The 14,838-nt window shown below is 38.2% G+C and overlaps 1 protein-coding gene across 6 annotated transcripts in view; it reads left to right on the forward strand.

Moving 5' to 3' along the window:
- ATR (ATR checkpoint kinase) overlaps positions 1 to 14,838 on the forward strand; it is a 118,552-nt gene that overhangs the window by 76,205 nt on the left and 27,509 nt on the right. For all 6 annotated transcript variants that reach the window (XR_012497057.1, XR_012497058.1, XM_074334043.1 and 3 more), the window contains 4 exons: positions 7,857 to 8,036; positions 8,492 to 8,651; positions 10,529 to 10,708; positions 14,438 to 14,580. Coding sequence is in view for 4 of the 6 variants with exons in the window: in XM_074334043.1 (XP_074190144.1) it covers positions 7,857 to 8,036; positions 8,492 to 8,651; positions 10,529 to 10,708; positions 14,438 to 14,580 (663 nt within the window). In the remaining 2 variants the exon portion in view is untranslated. The remainder of the gene's footprint in view (positions 1 to 7,856; positions 8,037 to 8,491; positions 8,652 to 10,528; positions 10,709 to 14,437; positions 14,581 to 14,838) is intronic.

Consider the following 14,838-nt stretch of genomic DNA (forward strand, 5'->3'; position numbering starts at 1 on the left):
TGTCTCTTCAAGTCCTCTGCCCATTTTTCAATTGGGTTGTTTGTTTTTTTGTTGTTGAGTTGCATGAGTTCCTTGTGTATTTTGGATATTAGCTCCCCGCACTGTTTGCAAAAATCTTCTCCCATTCAGTTGGTTGCCTCTTTATTTTGTCGATGGTTTCTTTTGCTGTGCAGAAGCTTTTAAGTTTCATATAGTACCATTCATTTTAGCTTTTACTTCCATTGCCTTTGGAGTCAAGTTCATAAAATGCTCTTTGAACCCAAGGTCCATAAGTTTAGTACCTATGTTTTCTTCTATGCAGTTTATTGTGTCAGGTCTTATGCTTAAGTCTTTGATCCATTTTGAATTAACTTTGGTACATGGTGACAAATAGCAGTCCAGTTTCATTCTTTTGCACGTCGCTATCCAATTCTCCCAGCACCATTTATTGAAGAGGCTGTCTTTGCTCCATTGTATGTTTTTAGCTTCTTTGTCAAAAATTATCTGTCCATATTTATGTGGTTTTATTTCTGGGTTCTCAATTCTATTCCATTGGTCTATGTGCCTGTTTTTCTGCCAATACCATGCTGTTTTGATTATTGTAGCCCTGCAGTACAAGCCAAAGTCAGGAAGTGTGATACCTCCATTATTGTTCTTTTTTCTTAAGATTGCTTTGGCTATTCGGGGTCTTTTGTGGTTCCAAACAAATCTGATGATTTTTTGTTCTATTTCTTTAAAATATGCCATTGGGATTTTGATGGGGAGTGCATTGAATCTGTATATTGCTTGGGTAATATGGCCATTTTAACTATGTTGATTCTTCCAATCCATGAGCACGGAATGTCTTTCCATTTCTTTGTGTCTTCTTCAATTTCTTTTAAAAATGTCTTGTAGTTTTCAGCATATAGGTCTTTCACATCCTTGGTTAAGTTTATTCCTAGGTATTTTATTCTTTTTGCTGCAATTGCAAAAGGAATTGTTTTTTGCATTTCTTTTTCTGAGATTTCATTGATAGTATATAGGAATGCAATGGACTTTTGTACGTTGATTTTGTAGCCGGCAGCTTTACCATATTCGTTGATTATTTCTAATAGCTTTTTGGGGGAGTCTTTAGGGTTTTCTATATATAGCATCATGTCATCTGCAAAGAGTGATAATTTAACTTCTTCATTCCCAATTTGGATACCTTTCATTTCTTTCTCTTGCCTGATTGTTCTGGCAAGGACTTCCAACACTATGTTGAAAAGCAGAGGTGATAGGGGACAGCCCTGTCGTGTTCCTGAACGTAGAGCAAAGGGCTTCAGTTTTTCTCCATTAATTATGAGATTAGCAGAGGGCTTGTCATATATGGCCTTTATTATGTTAAGGTATTTTCCTTCTATACCCATTTTATTAAGTGTTTTAATCATAAATGGATGTTGTATCTTGTCAAATGCTTTTTCTGCATCAATTGATATAATCATATGATTTTTGTCCTTTATTTTGTTTATGTGATGTATCACATTGATGGATTTGATGTTGAACCATCCTTGTGCCCCGGGATGAACCCCACTTGGTCGTGATGAATAATCTTTTTAATGCATTGTTGTATTCGATTTGCTAGAATTTTATTTAGGATTTTTGCATCGGTATTCATTAGAGATATTGGTCTGTAGTTTTCTTTTTTGTGCTGTCCTTACCAGGTTTTGGTATCAGGGTAATGTTGGCCTCATAAAATGAGTTAGGGAGTACTGTCTCTTCTTCAATTTTTGGAAGAGTTTGTGCAGAATTGGTATTAGATCCTCTTTGAAGGTTTGGTAGAATTCACTAGTGAAGCCATCTGGTCCCGGACTTTTGCTTTTGGGAAGGTTTTGGATGACTGATTCCATTTCGTTACTGGTGATCGGTCTGTTTAGATTTTCCAGTTCTTCATGGTTCAGCCTTGGAAGGCTATATGTTTCTAAGAACTTGTCCATTTCTTCTAGGTTGTTGAATTTCGTGGCATATAGTCCTTCATAGTATTCTTGGATGATCCTTTGTATTTGTGGTGTCCGTGATAACTTCCCCTTTTACGTTTCTGATTTTGTTAATCAGTGTCTTCTCTCTTTTTATCTTAGTAAGTCTAGCCAAGGGTTTGTCAATTTTGTTAATCTTTTCAAAGAACCAGCTCTTTGTCATATTAATTTTTTCTATTGTCTTTTTGTTCTCTATTTCATTTAGTTCTGCTCTAATTTTTGTTATTTCCTTTCTTCTGCTGACCTTGGGTTTTACTTGTTCTTCTTTTTCTAGTTCTTTAAGGTGTAACATGAGGTTATTTATTTGGGAGTTTTCTTGTTTCTTGAGATAGGCCTGTAATGAGATAAATTTCCCTCTTAAAACTGCTTTCGCTGCATCCCAAAAATTTTGGTAGGATGTATTTTCATTGTCATTTGTTTCTATGTATCTTTTGATCTCTCCTCTAATTTCTTCTTTGACCCAGTCCTTCTTTAAAAGTATGTTGTTTAATCTCCATGTATTTGTGTTTTTCCGCTTTCTTTTTACAGTTGATATCCAATTTCAAAGCCTTGTGATCAGAGAATATGCATGGTATGATTTCAATCTTCTTAAATTTGTTGAGACTGATTTTATGTCCCAATATATGGTCTATCCTTGAGAATGTTCCATGTACACTAGAAAAGAATGTATAGTCTGATGTTTTAGGATGAAGTGCTCTATAAATGTCAATTATGTCCATTTCATCTAATGTGTCATTTAGGGCTACTATTTCGTTATTTATTTTCTGTTTGGATGATCTATCCATAGCTGTCAATGATGTATTTAAGTCCCCTAGTATAATTGTGTTTTGGTCAATTTCTCCCTTTAGTTCTGTTAGTAGTTGCTTGGTGTATTTCGGTGCTCCCTGATTGGGGGCATAAATATTGATGACTGTTATGTCTTCTTGTTGTACAGTCCCCTTCACCATTATGAAATGTCCATCTTTGTCTCTTGTTATCTTTTTCACCTTGAAGTCTGTTTCATCTGATATCATTATGGCTACACCTGATTTTCTCTGGGCACCATTTGCTTGGAGTGTCAATTTCCACCCTTTCACTTTGAGTCTATGCTTGTCCTTGTAGCTGAGATGTGTCTCTTGGAGACAGCATATGGTTGGGTTTAGTTTTTTGATCCAATCTGCTACTCTGTGCCTTTTTATTGGTGAGTTCAGTCCATTTACATTTAGGGTGATTATTGATATGTGAGGATTTCCTGTCATTCTATCCTTAGTTTTCTGGTAATGTGTCTCCATTGTTTCTTTGCCTTTTTGTTGTTGTCTATTATTTCTGTGTGGTGGTATTCTATGATGTTTCCCTCTGTTTCTTCTTTTATTTCAGTATATATTTCAATTCTGGATTTATTTTGAGTGGTTACCCTTAAGTTTATGTAAAAGAAAGTTTGATATTTAGAGTATTCCATTTTCTTCAGCACGCTTACTTTCTCCATTCCCATATTCGGTTCAGGCCTTTACTCTCCCCTTTTTGAGTTGTGGTTCCCACAAACTGTCCCTGTTGATGGTGGTCGAATAGCCTCCTTTAGTATTTCTTGTAGTGCAGGTCGTGTATTAGAAAATTCCTCAGCTTCTGTATGTCTGGAAAGGTCTTTATTCCTCCTTCATATCTAAAGGATATCTTTGCTGGATATATTATTCTTGGCTCATGGTTTCTCTCTTTCAATAGTTTGAATATTTGGTTCCACTCCTCCTGGCTTGTAGAGTTTCTGCTGAAAAATCTGATGATAATCTAATGGGCTTTCCTTTGTAAGTTACCGTCTTCTTTTCCCTGGCTGCCTTGAGGATTCTTTCTTTGTCGTTGATTTTAGACAGCTTCAATACAATGTGCCTTGGAGAAGGCCTGTTGGGATTGAGGTAACTAGGTGTTCTATTTGCTTCTTGGATTCGAGGGTCCAGTTCTGTCCACAAATTTGGGAAGTTCTCATCGACAATTTGTTTGAATATATTCTCTGTTCCTTCTCTCTTTCTTCTCCTTCTGGTATGCCCATTATTCTTATATTGCTCTTTCTGATGGAGTCAGAAAGTTCTTGTAGAGTTCTTTCATTTCTTTTAAGTCTCAAGTCTCTTTCTTCTTCTATTTGTGTCATTTCCAGGTTTCTATCTTCGATGTCACTGATTCTTTCCTCCATCTGGTCAACTCTACTACCTAAGCTGGTTATTTCATTCTTAATTTCTTCTATTGAGTTCTTAATCTCCAGAAATTCTATTTGGTTCTTTTTAAGATTTCAATCTCTTTCGTAAAATGCTCATGCTGTTCTTTGATTGAGTTTCTGAGTTCCTTTAACTGCCTATCTGTGTTTTCTTGTATCTCGTTGAGTTTTTCAGAACTGCAATCTTGAATTCTCTGTCATTTAAGTCACATATTTCTGTATCTTTAAGTGCCTTCTCTGGAGATTTTTCACTTTCTTTCTGAGCTATCTTGTTGCCTTGGTTATTCATGGCGATTACTGGTTTACTATTTCTCTTCCTAGACATCTACAGGAGTGACTTCTGCAACAGGTTGATAGAAAGCGGTCTTTCTTTTGTTTGCCAGTACTTGTTGGTAGAATGTTTTATTATTTCTCCAACTGCAACTTATTTTTCTTCTCCCACACAGTAGTGCTATGTTTTCTCTGCACTATTCCAACTTCTCACACAATGGGGGGATTCCCTGGGAGACGGGCTTCTCCTCTGTTAATAGTTCGTCTAGGTCACAGGGCACAGTGTCCCGGTGGGTATGCGGAGAGCTTTTGATGTTCCAAAGCTCTTCCAGCTCCTGATTCAGAGCCCGTATATTTCAGCAGTTCTGTTTACTCCTGCAGGGATCCGCCCAGATAGGTGGGGTCAGGGGCGGGGTGAGTTGTGAGAGGTGGCCCAGAGCAATGGCGGCGACCACCACCACAGCCGGTCCTGCTTCCACAGCTCCCTCCCCTTCGCTGGAACTAGTTGGGCTGTGAATTTGTGATTGCGGCCCACAGTTCTCAAAACAGCAAATTTTCTGTTGTTTTGTTCTGACACTGCTACTGTTTCGCTCCTAGCACCGGGCAGGTGGGGGCAGGGCGAGCTCTGGGAGGGTAGGGAGGGGGCGGCTGGTCTCAGTGCCTAAGGCTTCGGTCTCTGCTCGGCAGTGCGGGCTTAAACCACCGTTTTCAGCCTTTTTCCCTCAGTCTTTTCTCCGAGGTCTCTGCCTTGAGCGTTGGGTTCAGCCGTGTTATATGCTGTCCCCTCAGCCCTGTGGAGCCCTGGCGGAGCCCTAGCAGTCCGATCTCCCGCAGCTGCGGTAGTTCCGGGGAGCAGCGAGCTCGGCGCACTGAGCTGGGTCTGCGTCCTGCGCCCGCGCGGCTCCGTCTCCGCGCGCTTCTCCCTTTCCTCCTCCCTCCACTCGCGCGAATCTCCCACCTGTAGGTGATTTCAGTCGGTAGTGGCCCTCTTCGTGTTGCCTGTCTGCTGTGCAGGGAGTCCTTTGTGGAGTTTTTGTTGTTCGATTTGTTGTAAATTCCAGGGGAGCTTTACAGAGGCTCACCTCACTCCGCCATTTTTCCGGAAGTCCAGGTTACTGTCTTCTTTTCCCTGGCTGCCTTGAGGATTCTTTCCTTGTCGTTGATTTTAGACAGCTTCAATACAGTGTGCCTTGGAGAAGGTCTGTGGGATTGAGGTAATTAGGTGTTCTATTTGCTTCTTAGATTCGAGGATCCAGTTCTGTCCACAAGTTTGGGAAGTTCTCATCGACAATTTGTTTGAATATACTCTCTGTTCCCTTCTCTCTTTCTTCTCCTTCTGGTATGCCCATTATTCTTATATTGCTCTGTCTGATGGAGTCAGAAAGGTCTTGTAGAGTTCTTTCATTTCTTTTAACTCTCAAGTCTCTTTCTTCTTCCATCTATGTAACTTCCAGGTTTCTGTCTTTGATGTCACTGATTCTTTCCTCCACCTGGACAACTCCACTACCTAAGCTGGTTATTTCATTGTTAATTTCTTCTATTGAGTTCTTAGTCTCCAGAAATTCTATTTGGTTCTTTTTTACAATTTCAGTCTCTTTCGTAAAATGCTCATGTTGTTCTTTGATTGTGTTTCTGAGTTCATTAAACTGCCTTTCTGTGTTTTCTTGCATCTCATTGAGTTTTTTCAGAACTGCAATCTTGAATTCTCTGTCATTTAAGTCACATATTTCCATATCTTTAAGTTCCTTTTCTGGAGACTTTTCACCTTCTTTCTGAGCTGTCTTGGTGCCTAGGTTATTCATGGCAATTAATGATTTATTATTTCTCTTCCTAGACATATACAGGAGTGACTTCTGCAACAGGTTGATAGGAAGAGGTCTTTCTTTTTGTTTTCCAGTAGTTGTTGGTAGAATGTTTAATTTTCTCTCCGACTGCAGCCTTTTTTCTCTCTCTCACACGGTAGTGCTATGTTTTCTCTACACTATTGCATCTTCTCACACAATGGTGGGATTCCCTGGGGAGACGGGCTTCTCGTCTGTTAATAGTTCGTCTAGGTCACAGGGCGCAGTGTCCCGGTGGGTATGCGGAGAGCTTTTGAAGTTCCAAAGCTCTTCCTGCACCAGATTCGGAGCCCGTATGGTTCAGCAGTTCTGTTTACTCCCAGAGGGATCCACCCAGTTTGGTGGGGCCAGGGGCGGGGTGAGTTGTGAGAGGTGGCCCAGAGCAATGGCGGCGACCAGCACCACAGCCGGTCCTGCTTCCACGGCTCCCTCCCCTTTGTCAGAACTAGTTGGGCTCTGAATCTGTGTCTGCAGTCCACAGTTCTCAGAACAGCAAATATTCTGTTCTTTTGATCTGACACTGCTACTGTTCTGTTTCTAGCACCAGGCAGGTGAGGGTGGGGCGAGCTCTGGGAGGGGAGGGAGGGGGCGGCTAGTCTCAGTGCCTAAGGCTCCGTTCTCTGATCGGCAGTGAGGGCTTAAATCGCCGTTTTCAGCCTTCTTCCCTCAGTCTTTTCTCTGAGGTCTCTGCCGTGAGTGTTGGGTACAGCCGTGTTATATGCTGTCCCCTCAGCCCTGTGGGCCATAATGGAGCCCTAGCAGTCTGAGTTCTTCCCTCTCCCGCAGCTGCGGTAGTTCCGGGAAGCAGCGAGCTCGGAGCACTGAGCTAGGTCTGCGTCCTGTGCCCGCAGGGCTCCATCTCCGCACTTCTCCCTTCTCTCCTTCCCTGCTTGAGCGATTCGCCCACCTATAGTTGACTTCGGTAGTCGGCCTCTTCGTCTTGCCTGTCCGCTGTGCAGGGAGTCCTTTGTGGAGTTATTGTTGTTCGGTTAGTTGTAAATTCCCGGGGAGCTTTTCAGAGGCTCACCTCACGCTGCCATTTTGATGACGTCTCAGCTGCATTCTTGTACATTGAGTGATGTTCGTGATTATATATGGAAAAAGCTAATATGAATGTATCACGAGTGTTTCCATCACTCTCAGAAAAAAAAGCGATTGAAATTGCATTCATTTCACAATTTTTTTACTGGCATCTACTATGCTAGGTCTTCTTACAGTAGCACCAGCAATATATGCAAATATTTATGTTGATTTATAATGGATCCATATCTTTTATTTTCATATAGGTGGTAAAGTTTGATTTTCATACAATTGAATTTAGTTTTATATACCCTTCTCTAAGTAATACAGTTTGGGGGCCATAGCAAAGCACTAAATATTTAAATCAACATAAATTGGTATTTATACCGAATTTGAAAAGATATAAATGTTAGTGCTTATATATACCACGAATATATATTTGTTAAAAGTCTTCCGGAGAAAACTGCACATTTCAGATTCTTTATGGCTAATTTAAAGTACATGCTTTATATGTGAGATTAACAAGGCTGAATATTATAATGTTTTAACATAGTCTCTATCTCTCTTCAGACTGCACATGTTGTGTGAATTGGAGCATAGCATCAAACCACTTTTTCACCAGTCTCCAGGTGACAGTTTTCAAGAAGATTCTCTAAATTGGGTGGCTCGACTAGAAATGACCCAGAATTCCTACAGAGCCAAGGAGCCCATTCTGGCTCTCAGGAGAGCTTTATTAAGCCTCAACAAAAGGTTATTCCACTCGTTTTTAAAATGTCAATTATCGTGACTTTAGTATTATATTTACATATTATTTGGGAGCATTTACTTTTCCTGATTTTCTTTCTGAATCTGTATTTTCCTATTTTTAATTGTCAAGGCTACTCTATATAGTTGAAATGAACTTAGAACTTAAGAATTACGTGTATATGCAATATATCTTTTCTAAATGTTAAAAAACTATCTGGGGGAGGTACAGATACGAGCCAATAATAAGGTCTTCATAGACTCATAATAAAAATGGAGCACTCTAAGAAAATTAAAATTAGTTTTGAACAAATTAGTCTTTGATTCCTTTGAACTGCTATATTGAGAATGTTCCGTGTTGGGAAGAGATATTTTAATTAATTAATTTTTTTGGAGATATTTTAGTTGTTGTTAAATACACTTGAAATGCTCTTTCCCCCCGTTTTGTCATATTTCTTCAGACCAGATTACAATGAAATGGTTGGAGAATGCTGGTTACAGAGTGCCAGAGTAGCTAGAAAGGCTGGTCACCACCAGACAGCCTACAATGCTCTTCTTAATGCTGGAGACTCACGTCTTGCTGAGCTGTGTGTGGAAAGGGCGAAGTGGCTATGGTCCAAGGTAAGGGCCAAGGGGAGGTCTCACAGGTATGTACTGTGTTACGGGGGTGTGCTTCCTACAGAGGCCTGAGTGGGAGACCACTGCTAATCTGAATTCAGAACCTCCCTTTTTCCGTCACCTTTCTCCTTCATTTATCTACCATAACTGGGAAGAAACTGTTCTTTCTATCCTAAAGTTCCCAAATATTTTTCTATTTCAAGATTGAAAGTGTAGTTCATTCAATTTTCATGTTTTTCATTTTTTCCTTGAGGGAAGTGACCAATTTTTGCTTTGTTTTTATCTTCTATACATATAAAGGGTTCATGTAGTAAGCAATCAAAAAATATCTGTTAAATGAACACAAAACTATCCTTACATCCTTGGCAATAATTAGTTTTGTGTGGACTTGCCAGTAGTACTGTCAAGATTCACTTCCAATTAATCTAGTCTGCTAGGAAGGGCTTAGTTTTGGAACACAAGTGCCCAGCAATCCTCAGATTAAAGCTACAGTGATGATAAAAGGGCTTTTTAAATAGCTAAACTATTTGCAAACCTTATGCTTCAGATTTAGATGGCTGTTACTTTAATATCTCATGCTTGGCATCAGTCTAGAATTGGTAGGCATAGAGTGTTCCAAAATTGACCTTTACCAACTTTATAGGTGGCTAGAAAAGGACAGGAGGAGATATTTCCTGGACAGGAAGTGAAAGTAATAATTCAGCTTACTTGAGTCAGTACCTGCTCCTTTTTTGAGCTCATACTAAGCTATATATTGTAATACATACCTTAAACTCAATATGTTAAAAATGCAATTCGTCATCTAATATTCAATACCTATTTCTCCTCCCATATTCCTTATTTTTCTAAGTAGGGCTCTATTGCCTTCTCTCATCCAAAACAGAAATCTGGACATCATCCTGAACTTCTTCCTCTTCCTCACTTTCCACATCCAGTTGGAGACTCACTCTACCTTAGAAAAGTGTTTTGACTCTTCACCCTTTATTTATCTCTGCTGCTTTCATTCATGGCCTTAGAATTTACAGCCTATAATAATACTGACAGCCTTTTTGGGGGTCTCACCATTTTTCTGTATACATTACTGCAGTCTGTGGTCTTTCTGGAATGTACGTTAAATCATGTTGTTCCGTTTATTAAAATCCTTCAAAGTATTCTTTATGCGTTTCGGATTAAGTCTGAATTCTAGGAAGTACACAAGGCCCTGTGTGATTGAGTCCAGTCTGTCTCTTCAGTTTCATTGGTCACTATCTCTCAAAACCTTAGGCTTCAACTAAAACTAGATTACTTTCTCCCAATTAAAATAACTTCTTCTACCAAGAATGTCTTTCACTGAATTCTCTGCCATGAAAATTTATACTCATTCTTTAAGACCTAAGTCAGATTTTTTTCATTTGGTAACTTTCCTGACTGCTGCTCTTCCATTTTCCCATTTTTTTCAGGTAGACATAGGGGCTCTCTTTTCTTTCCCCTTTATACCAATGTGTATTCCTCTATTACTAGCACTTAGCACTTTGTATTGTTAATTTATATAGTCTATTTTCTCAGTTGACTATGAGCTTTTTTAAGCCAGAGGTTTTGATTTATTCATGTTTGTTTATCCCCAGTCATAACACATTATCTTCAGTTCCCTGCACTTTGATTAACTATAAAACGAATGAGTAAATGAATGAATGAATATAAGAGTTCTACAGGAAATGCAGCAATGCTTCCTTTTTAGGATTTTACTTTCATAGGATTGAAATAAGAGTTAAATAGGAAATTACAATTGGATTTATACATAAAATATCTAATGAACTTTAAATCCTAGCAATTTTATTTGTCTTTCAGAAAATGGTAATATGTTCTTAAATTAAAAGACTTGTTGTTCCTTTTTTTTTTAGGGTGATGTTCACCAGGCACTAATTGTTCTTCAAAAGGGTGTTGAATTATGTTTTCCTGAAAATAAAACCCCAGCTGAGAGTAAGAACAAGTTAATACATGGTCGAGCTATGCTACTAGTTGGCCGATTTATGGAAGAAACAGCTAACTTTGAAAGCAATGCCGTTATGAAAAAATATAAGGCAAGTGTATATGTGTAATGCAAATTTCAGTTAGAAACTTTTTTTTTTTTTTTTTTTTTGAAAATGGATAAAGTGATTTTAAAGTCCATATGGAAGAATACATGTATAAAAATAGCCAGGAAACTTTTTTGACTTTTTAGTGAGTATATAGCATAAGTATATAGCTGAAGGAATTTTTATAAAGTAAATACATTCATGAAACCACCACCCAGGTGAAGAAGTAGAATATTATTAGTACTTCACAACCCACCCTTTCACCCTCACTCCCCAAAGTTAACTGCACTCTAGCCTGAAATTTTTTTTTTAGCCGGAAAATTATTGAACAAACACAATATATATCTTCCTTACTAGTTATTAAGCTTTATATAGATGGTATTATAAGACAGATACCTCTCAGTAACCTTGGGTCAAATTAAAAATTGCAGTGGGAATTTAAAAATACTTTGAACTGAATGATAATAAAAACATGACAAATCAAAACATGTGGAATGCAGCTAAAGCCATTCTTTAAATGTATTTTATTTTATCTGCATATATTAGAAGAAAATAAAGGCTCCAAAGTTAATGAGCTAAGTATCCACCTCAAAAAGTTAGAAAAGGAACTGAAAAAAAAAAAAGAATGTAAAAGATAGGAAATAATAAAGTAAGAGGTGGGGCTAGAATTTGTGAGGCAGATTGATTTAGAGAAATTAAACAGGCAAAAAGCTCTAGACCTGTGTTAGGAACCCCCTGAGACTTTGACATGCTAACTCAGAACTGAGGCCCCACTGCAAACAATTGCTGAGGAAAGAACAGTATTTAGAGAGCAGATAGGTCCATTGATGTGTCCATCAGTGTCAATCTTTTGGGAAAGAGCAGGATAGAAAAAAATAAAATGTGACAAGTATATCTGGAACGGCAAACTGAAAATAACAAGCATACGTATCAAGATTTATTGTAAAGGTATAGTAATTAAGATGATTTTGTATTCATGTAAGATTAGACAAATAAGCTGATGGAACAGAACAGAGAAACGAAACAGATTCCCGATAATACTGTACAGCAGCGAGGAACAGTCTTTTCAATAAATGGTGTTGTGTCATTTGGATATCTTATGGGGGAAAAGATCAAACTTGAGCCCTTCTTCACTTCATAAACAAAAATAAACTTCAGGTAGATTGTAGCTCTAATTGTGAAAAACAAAACTATTAAAGCTTCCAAAATATAAAAGAGTATCTTCAAACCTAGAGGTAAGTAAGGACTTCTTCAACAGACGAAAAAGCAGTAACTGTAAAAGGAACAATTAGTAAATTTGACTAAATTAAAATTATGAATTTCTGCTCGTCAAAAGATACTATTAAGAATGCTTAAAAGTCAATAAGAAAAATACAGATAACTCAGTTTTAAAGTAGGATAGAAGACTTCACAGAAGTAAATATAGAAATGACCCCCAAAAAGAAAGAAACATGTTGAATTGTAGTAGACAGGAATAGATGCAAATGAACAGTTTTATGAGATAACGCTATATACCTACCAGAATGGCTAAAATTTAAAAGATTGACAATTTCAAATGTTAGAAAGGCTATAGAGCATTTAGACTCTCATAAAATGCTGCTGGAAGTATAAATTGGTACAGTCATTTTGGAAAACAGTTTGGCATTTTATACTAAAGGTGATAATACTATGATCCAGCCACTGTACCAGTATTCAACATGACTCCATTGGACATGTACAAAAATGTTTTTACTAACATTATTTGTAGTTTTAAACTGGAAGTAACTCAAATGTCAACTGGTTATAGAATGGATAAATTAATTGTAGTACATTCTTACAATGTAGTAATATACATATATGGCAATGAAAATCAACAAACCTAAGTAACATGTAACAATGTGGATTGATCTCACATACATAATGTCGAATGAAAAAAGCCAGATACAAAATACTACATGTAGTATGATTCCAATTTTAAAGTTGGGCAAAACAAAATTATAGTATTAGAAATAGAGACAGTGGTTGTCTTAGTCCATTTGGGCTGTTATAACAAACATACTGGGTGGCTTAAACAACAAAGATTTATTCCTCACTGTTCTGGAGACTGGGAAGTCCAAGATCAAGGCACTGGTCGGTTTGGTGCCTGGTGAGGGCCTGCTGCCTGAGTCATAGACTACCATCTTCTCATTATAACCTAACATGGTGGAAGGGGCAAGGGAGCTCTCTGGGGCCTCTTTTCTAAGGGCATAGTGGGCCATCCCCAGATTACACCCTCATGACCTAATCACCTCCCAAAGGCCCCCGCCTCCTAAGACCTTCACATTAGAGATTAAGTGTCAGCATATGAATTGGAGCACAACATTCAAATAGTGGTTATTTTTTGGGGGGGAAGGAAAGGGAGGGAATGGGGAGACTCATGTTTCTGGAGTTCTTGTATGGGTGTCATCAATTTGTGATAGTTGATCAAGTTTACATGTAAGATTTATGTGTTTTTCTGTATGTAAATTTTATTTTCCAAAATATAATAAATTTTGAAAATTTAAACCAAAAGAAAGGAGGGAAAGAAGAAGAGAGGAAGGAAGATGGAAAGATGATAAAACTAGATTGAAAAATACCTTTTATGAAGAATTCTTAATTAGTATTTTCCTTTGTTCCCTTTGCTACTCTGTGTTAAATGGGAGATGCCCAATGGCTGCCTTGTCTCTGTGGCTGGTTGGGTACCTGAATCCAGCCTCTGTTCCATACATCTAGTCGTGCGTTCCTCTCCACAGGCAGCTTTGCATATGTATGTTTTCATGATTAGAGTCAGGAAACTCAAGATCTCATTTAAGGTTCCTGGTCTAAACTATGTTCCCAAACTTGCTTGGATTAAGAGTGGAAATTGATTTTTAAAAAATTGTTTTTAGTCAGCCATTCTATGTATTTTCCATCATTATTTCACATATTATTAAGAAATTAATAAACCCCACAAACATTTAAAGGGCAAGGAAACAGAGAGGAAATGACAAAGGAGACTGAGTAGGAGTGGCCAGTAAAGTAGGAGAAAATTTGGAAGGTTATGACCTCACAGAAGCCCAGGTAATAAAGTATTTCAAAGAGAAAATTGGGGGTGGGTAGGGGAGACAACAGAAACAGGTGCCAAAGAGAGTTCAAATGAGACCAGAATGGGAAAATATCTCTTGGAATTAAGGATCTGCTTTACTACAGTGGTGAAAACTAAAGCCCAAAAGAAATAGTTTGAGGAATGAATGTAAGGTGGAGAATTCTTTTTAGAAGCCTGATTACGAAGGAGTTAAGAGAGGGCAATAGGTGAGAGATCTTGAAGAAAAGATATGTGATATATTTAAAATGACATTTTTGTGCTTTTAAAGTCCTGTCCTTTTCAGAGATTTGATGTTACCTCTCCTTCCTTTGAGGGTTTTTTTTCTTAACTATAAATATATACATATACACACATATATAAAATAGTCCATCTGGAAATTATTTTGATGTATTATATAAAGTGGCAATGTAAATGGAGTTTTCTTCTCCTGTGTAGCAAATTATCACGAGATATTGCACAGTGGGCCATCACCAGAACCAACCAGCTATCCCGAGAAAACTTTGTAAGAAATTAACTGTTCCTTCTCCACATCAGAGTCAGCCTGCTTTGACTTTGCTCTGCCGGGATGTGACTCCCTAGTCATTTGTTCATATTTTCCTTCCCAGCATAGTGTGAGGTTTTCTTAGGTGAGCACCCTGTATTCTCTCTTACAGGATGTGACCTTGTTCCTGCCAGAGTGGGAAGATGGGCATTTCTACCTCGCCAAGTACTACGACAAATTGATGCCCATGGTCACAGACAACAAGATGGAAAAGCAAGGTGACCTCATTCGGTACATAGTCCTTCATTTCGGAAGGTGAGTCTGAGTACTGCAGGTTTGCTGACTGAATGTGTCAGGTGACTGTTGATACGGAACAGTTATCACAGACCGTAGCATATTCAGTGTTCTCTGCTTTACCACTGATCCAACCTATCACCTTAGATGAGACGATTTTTTCTTTATACAATGTTTTTCCCTTTTAAAAATAACTTCTAATGGAATAAGTAATGTGTACATATTTTTTAAAAATTCAATAGTGTCCAGAATAGACAATGAAAATTAAGTGTCCTTCCC

This window comes from Rhinolophus sinicus, linkage group LG01 (genome assembly GCF_036562045.2).
Source record: "Rhinolophus sinicus isolate RSC01 linkage group LG01, ASM3656204v1, whole genome shotgun sequence".
NCBI lineage: Eukaryota > Metazoa > Chordata > Mammalia > Chiroptera > Rhinolophidae > Rhinolophus > Rhinolophus sinicus.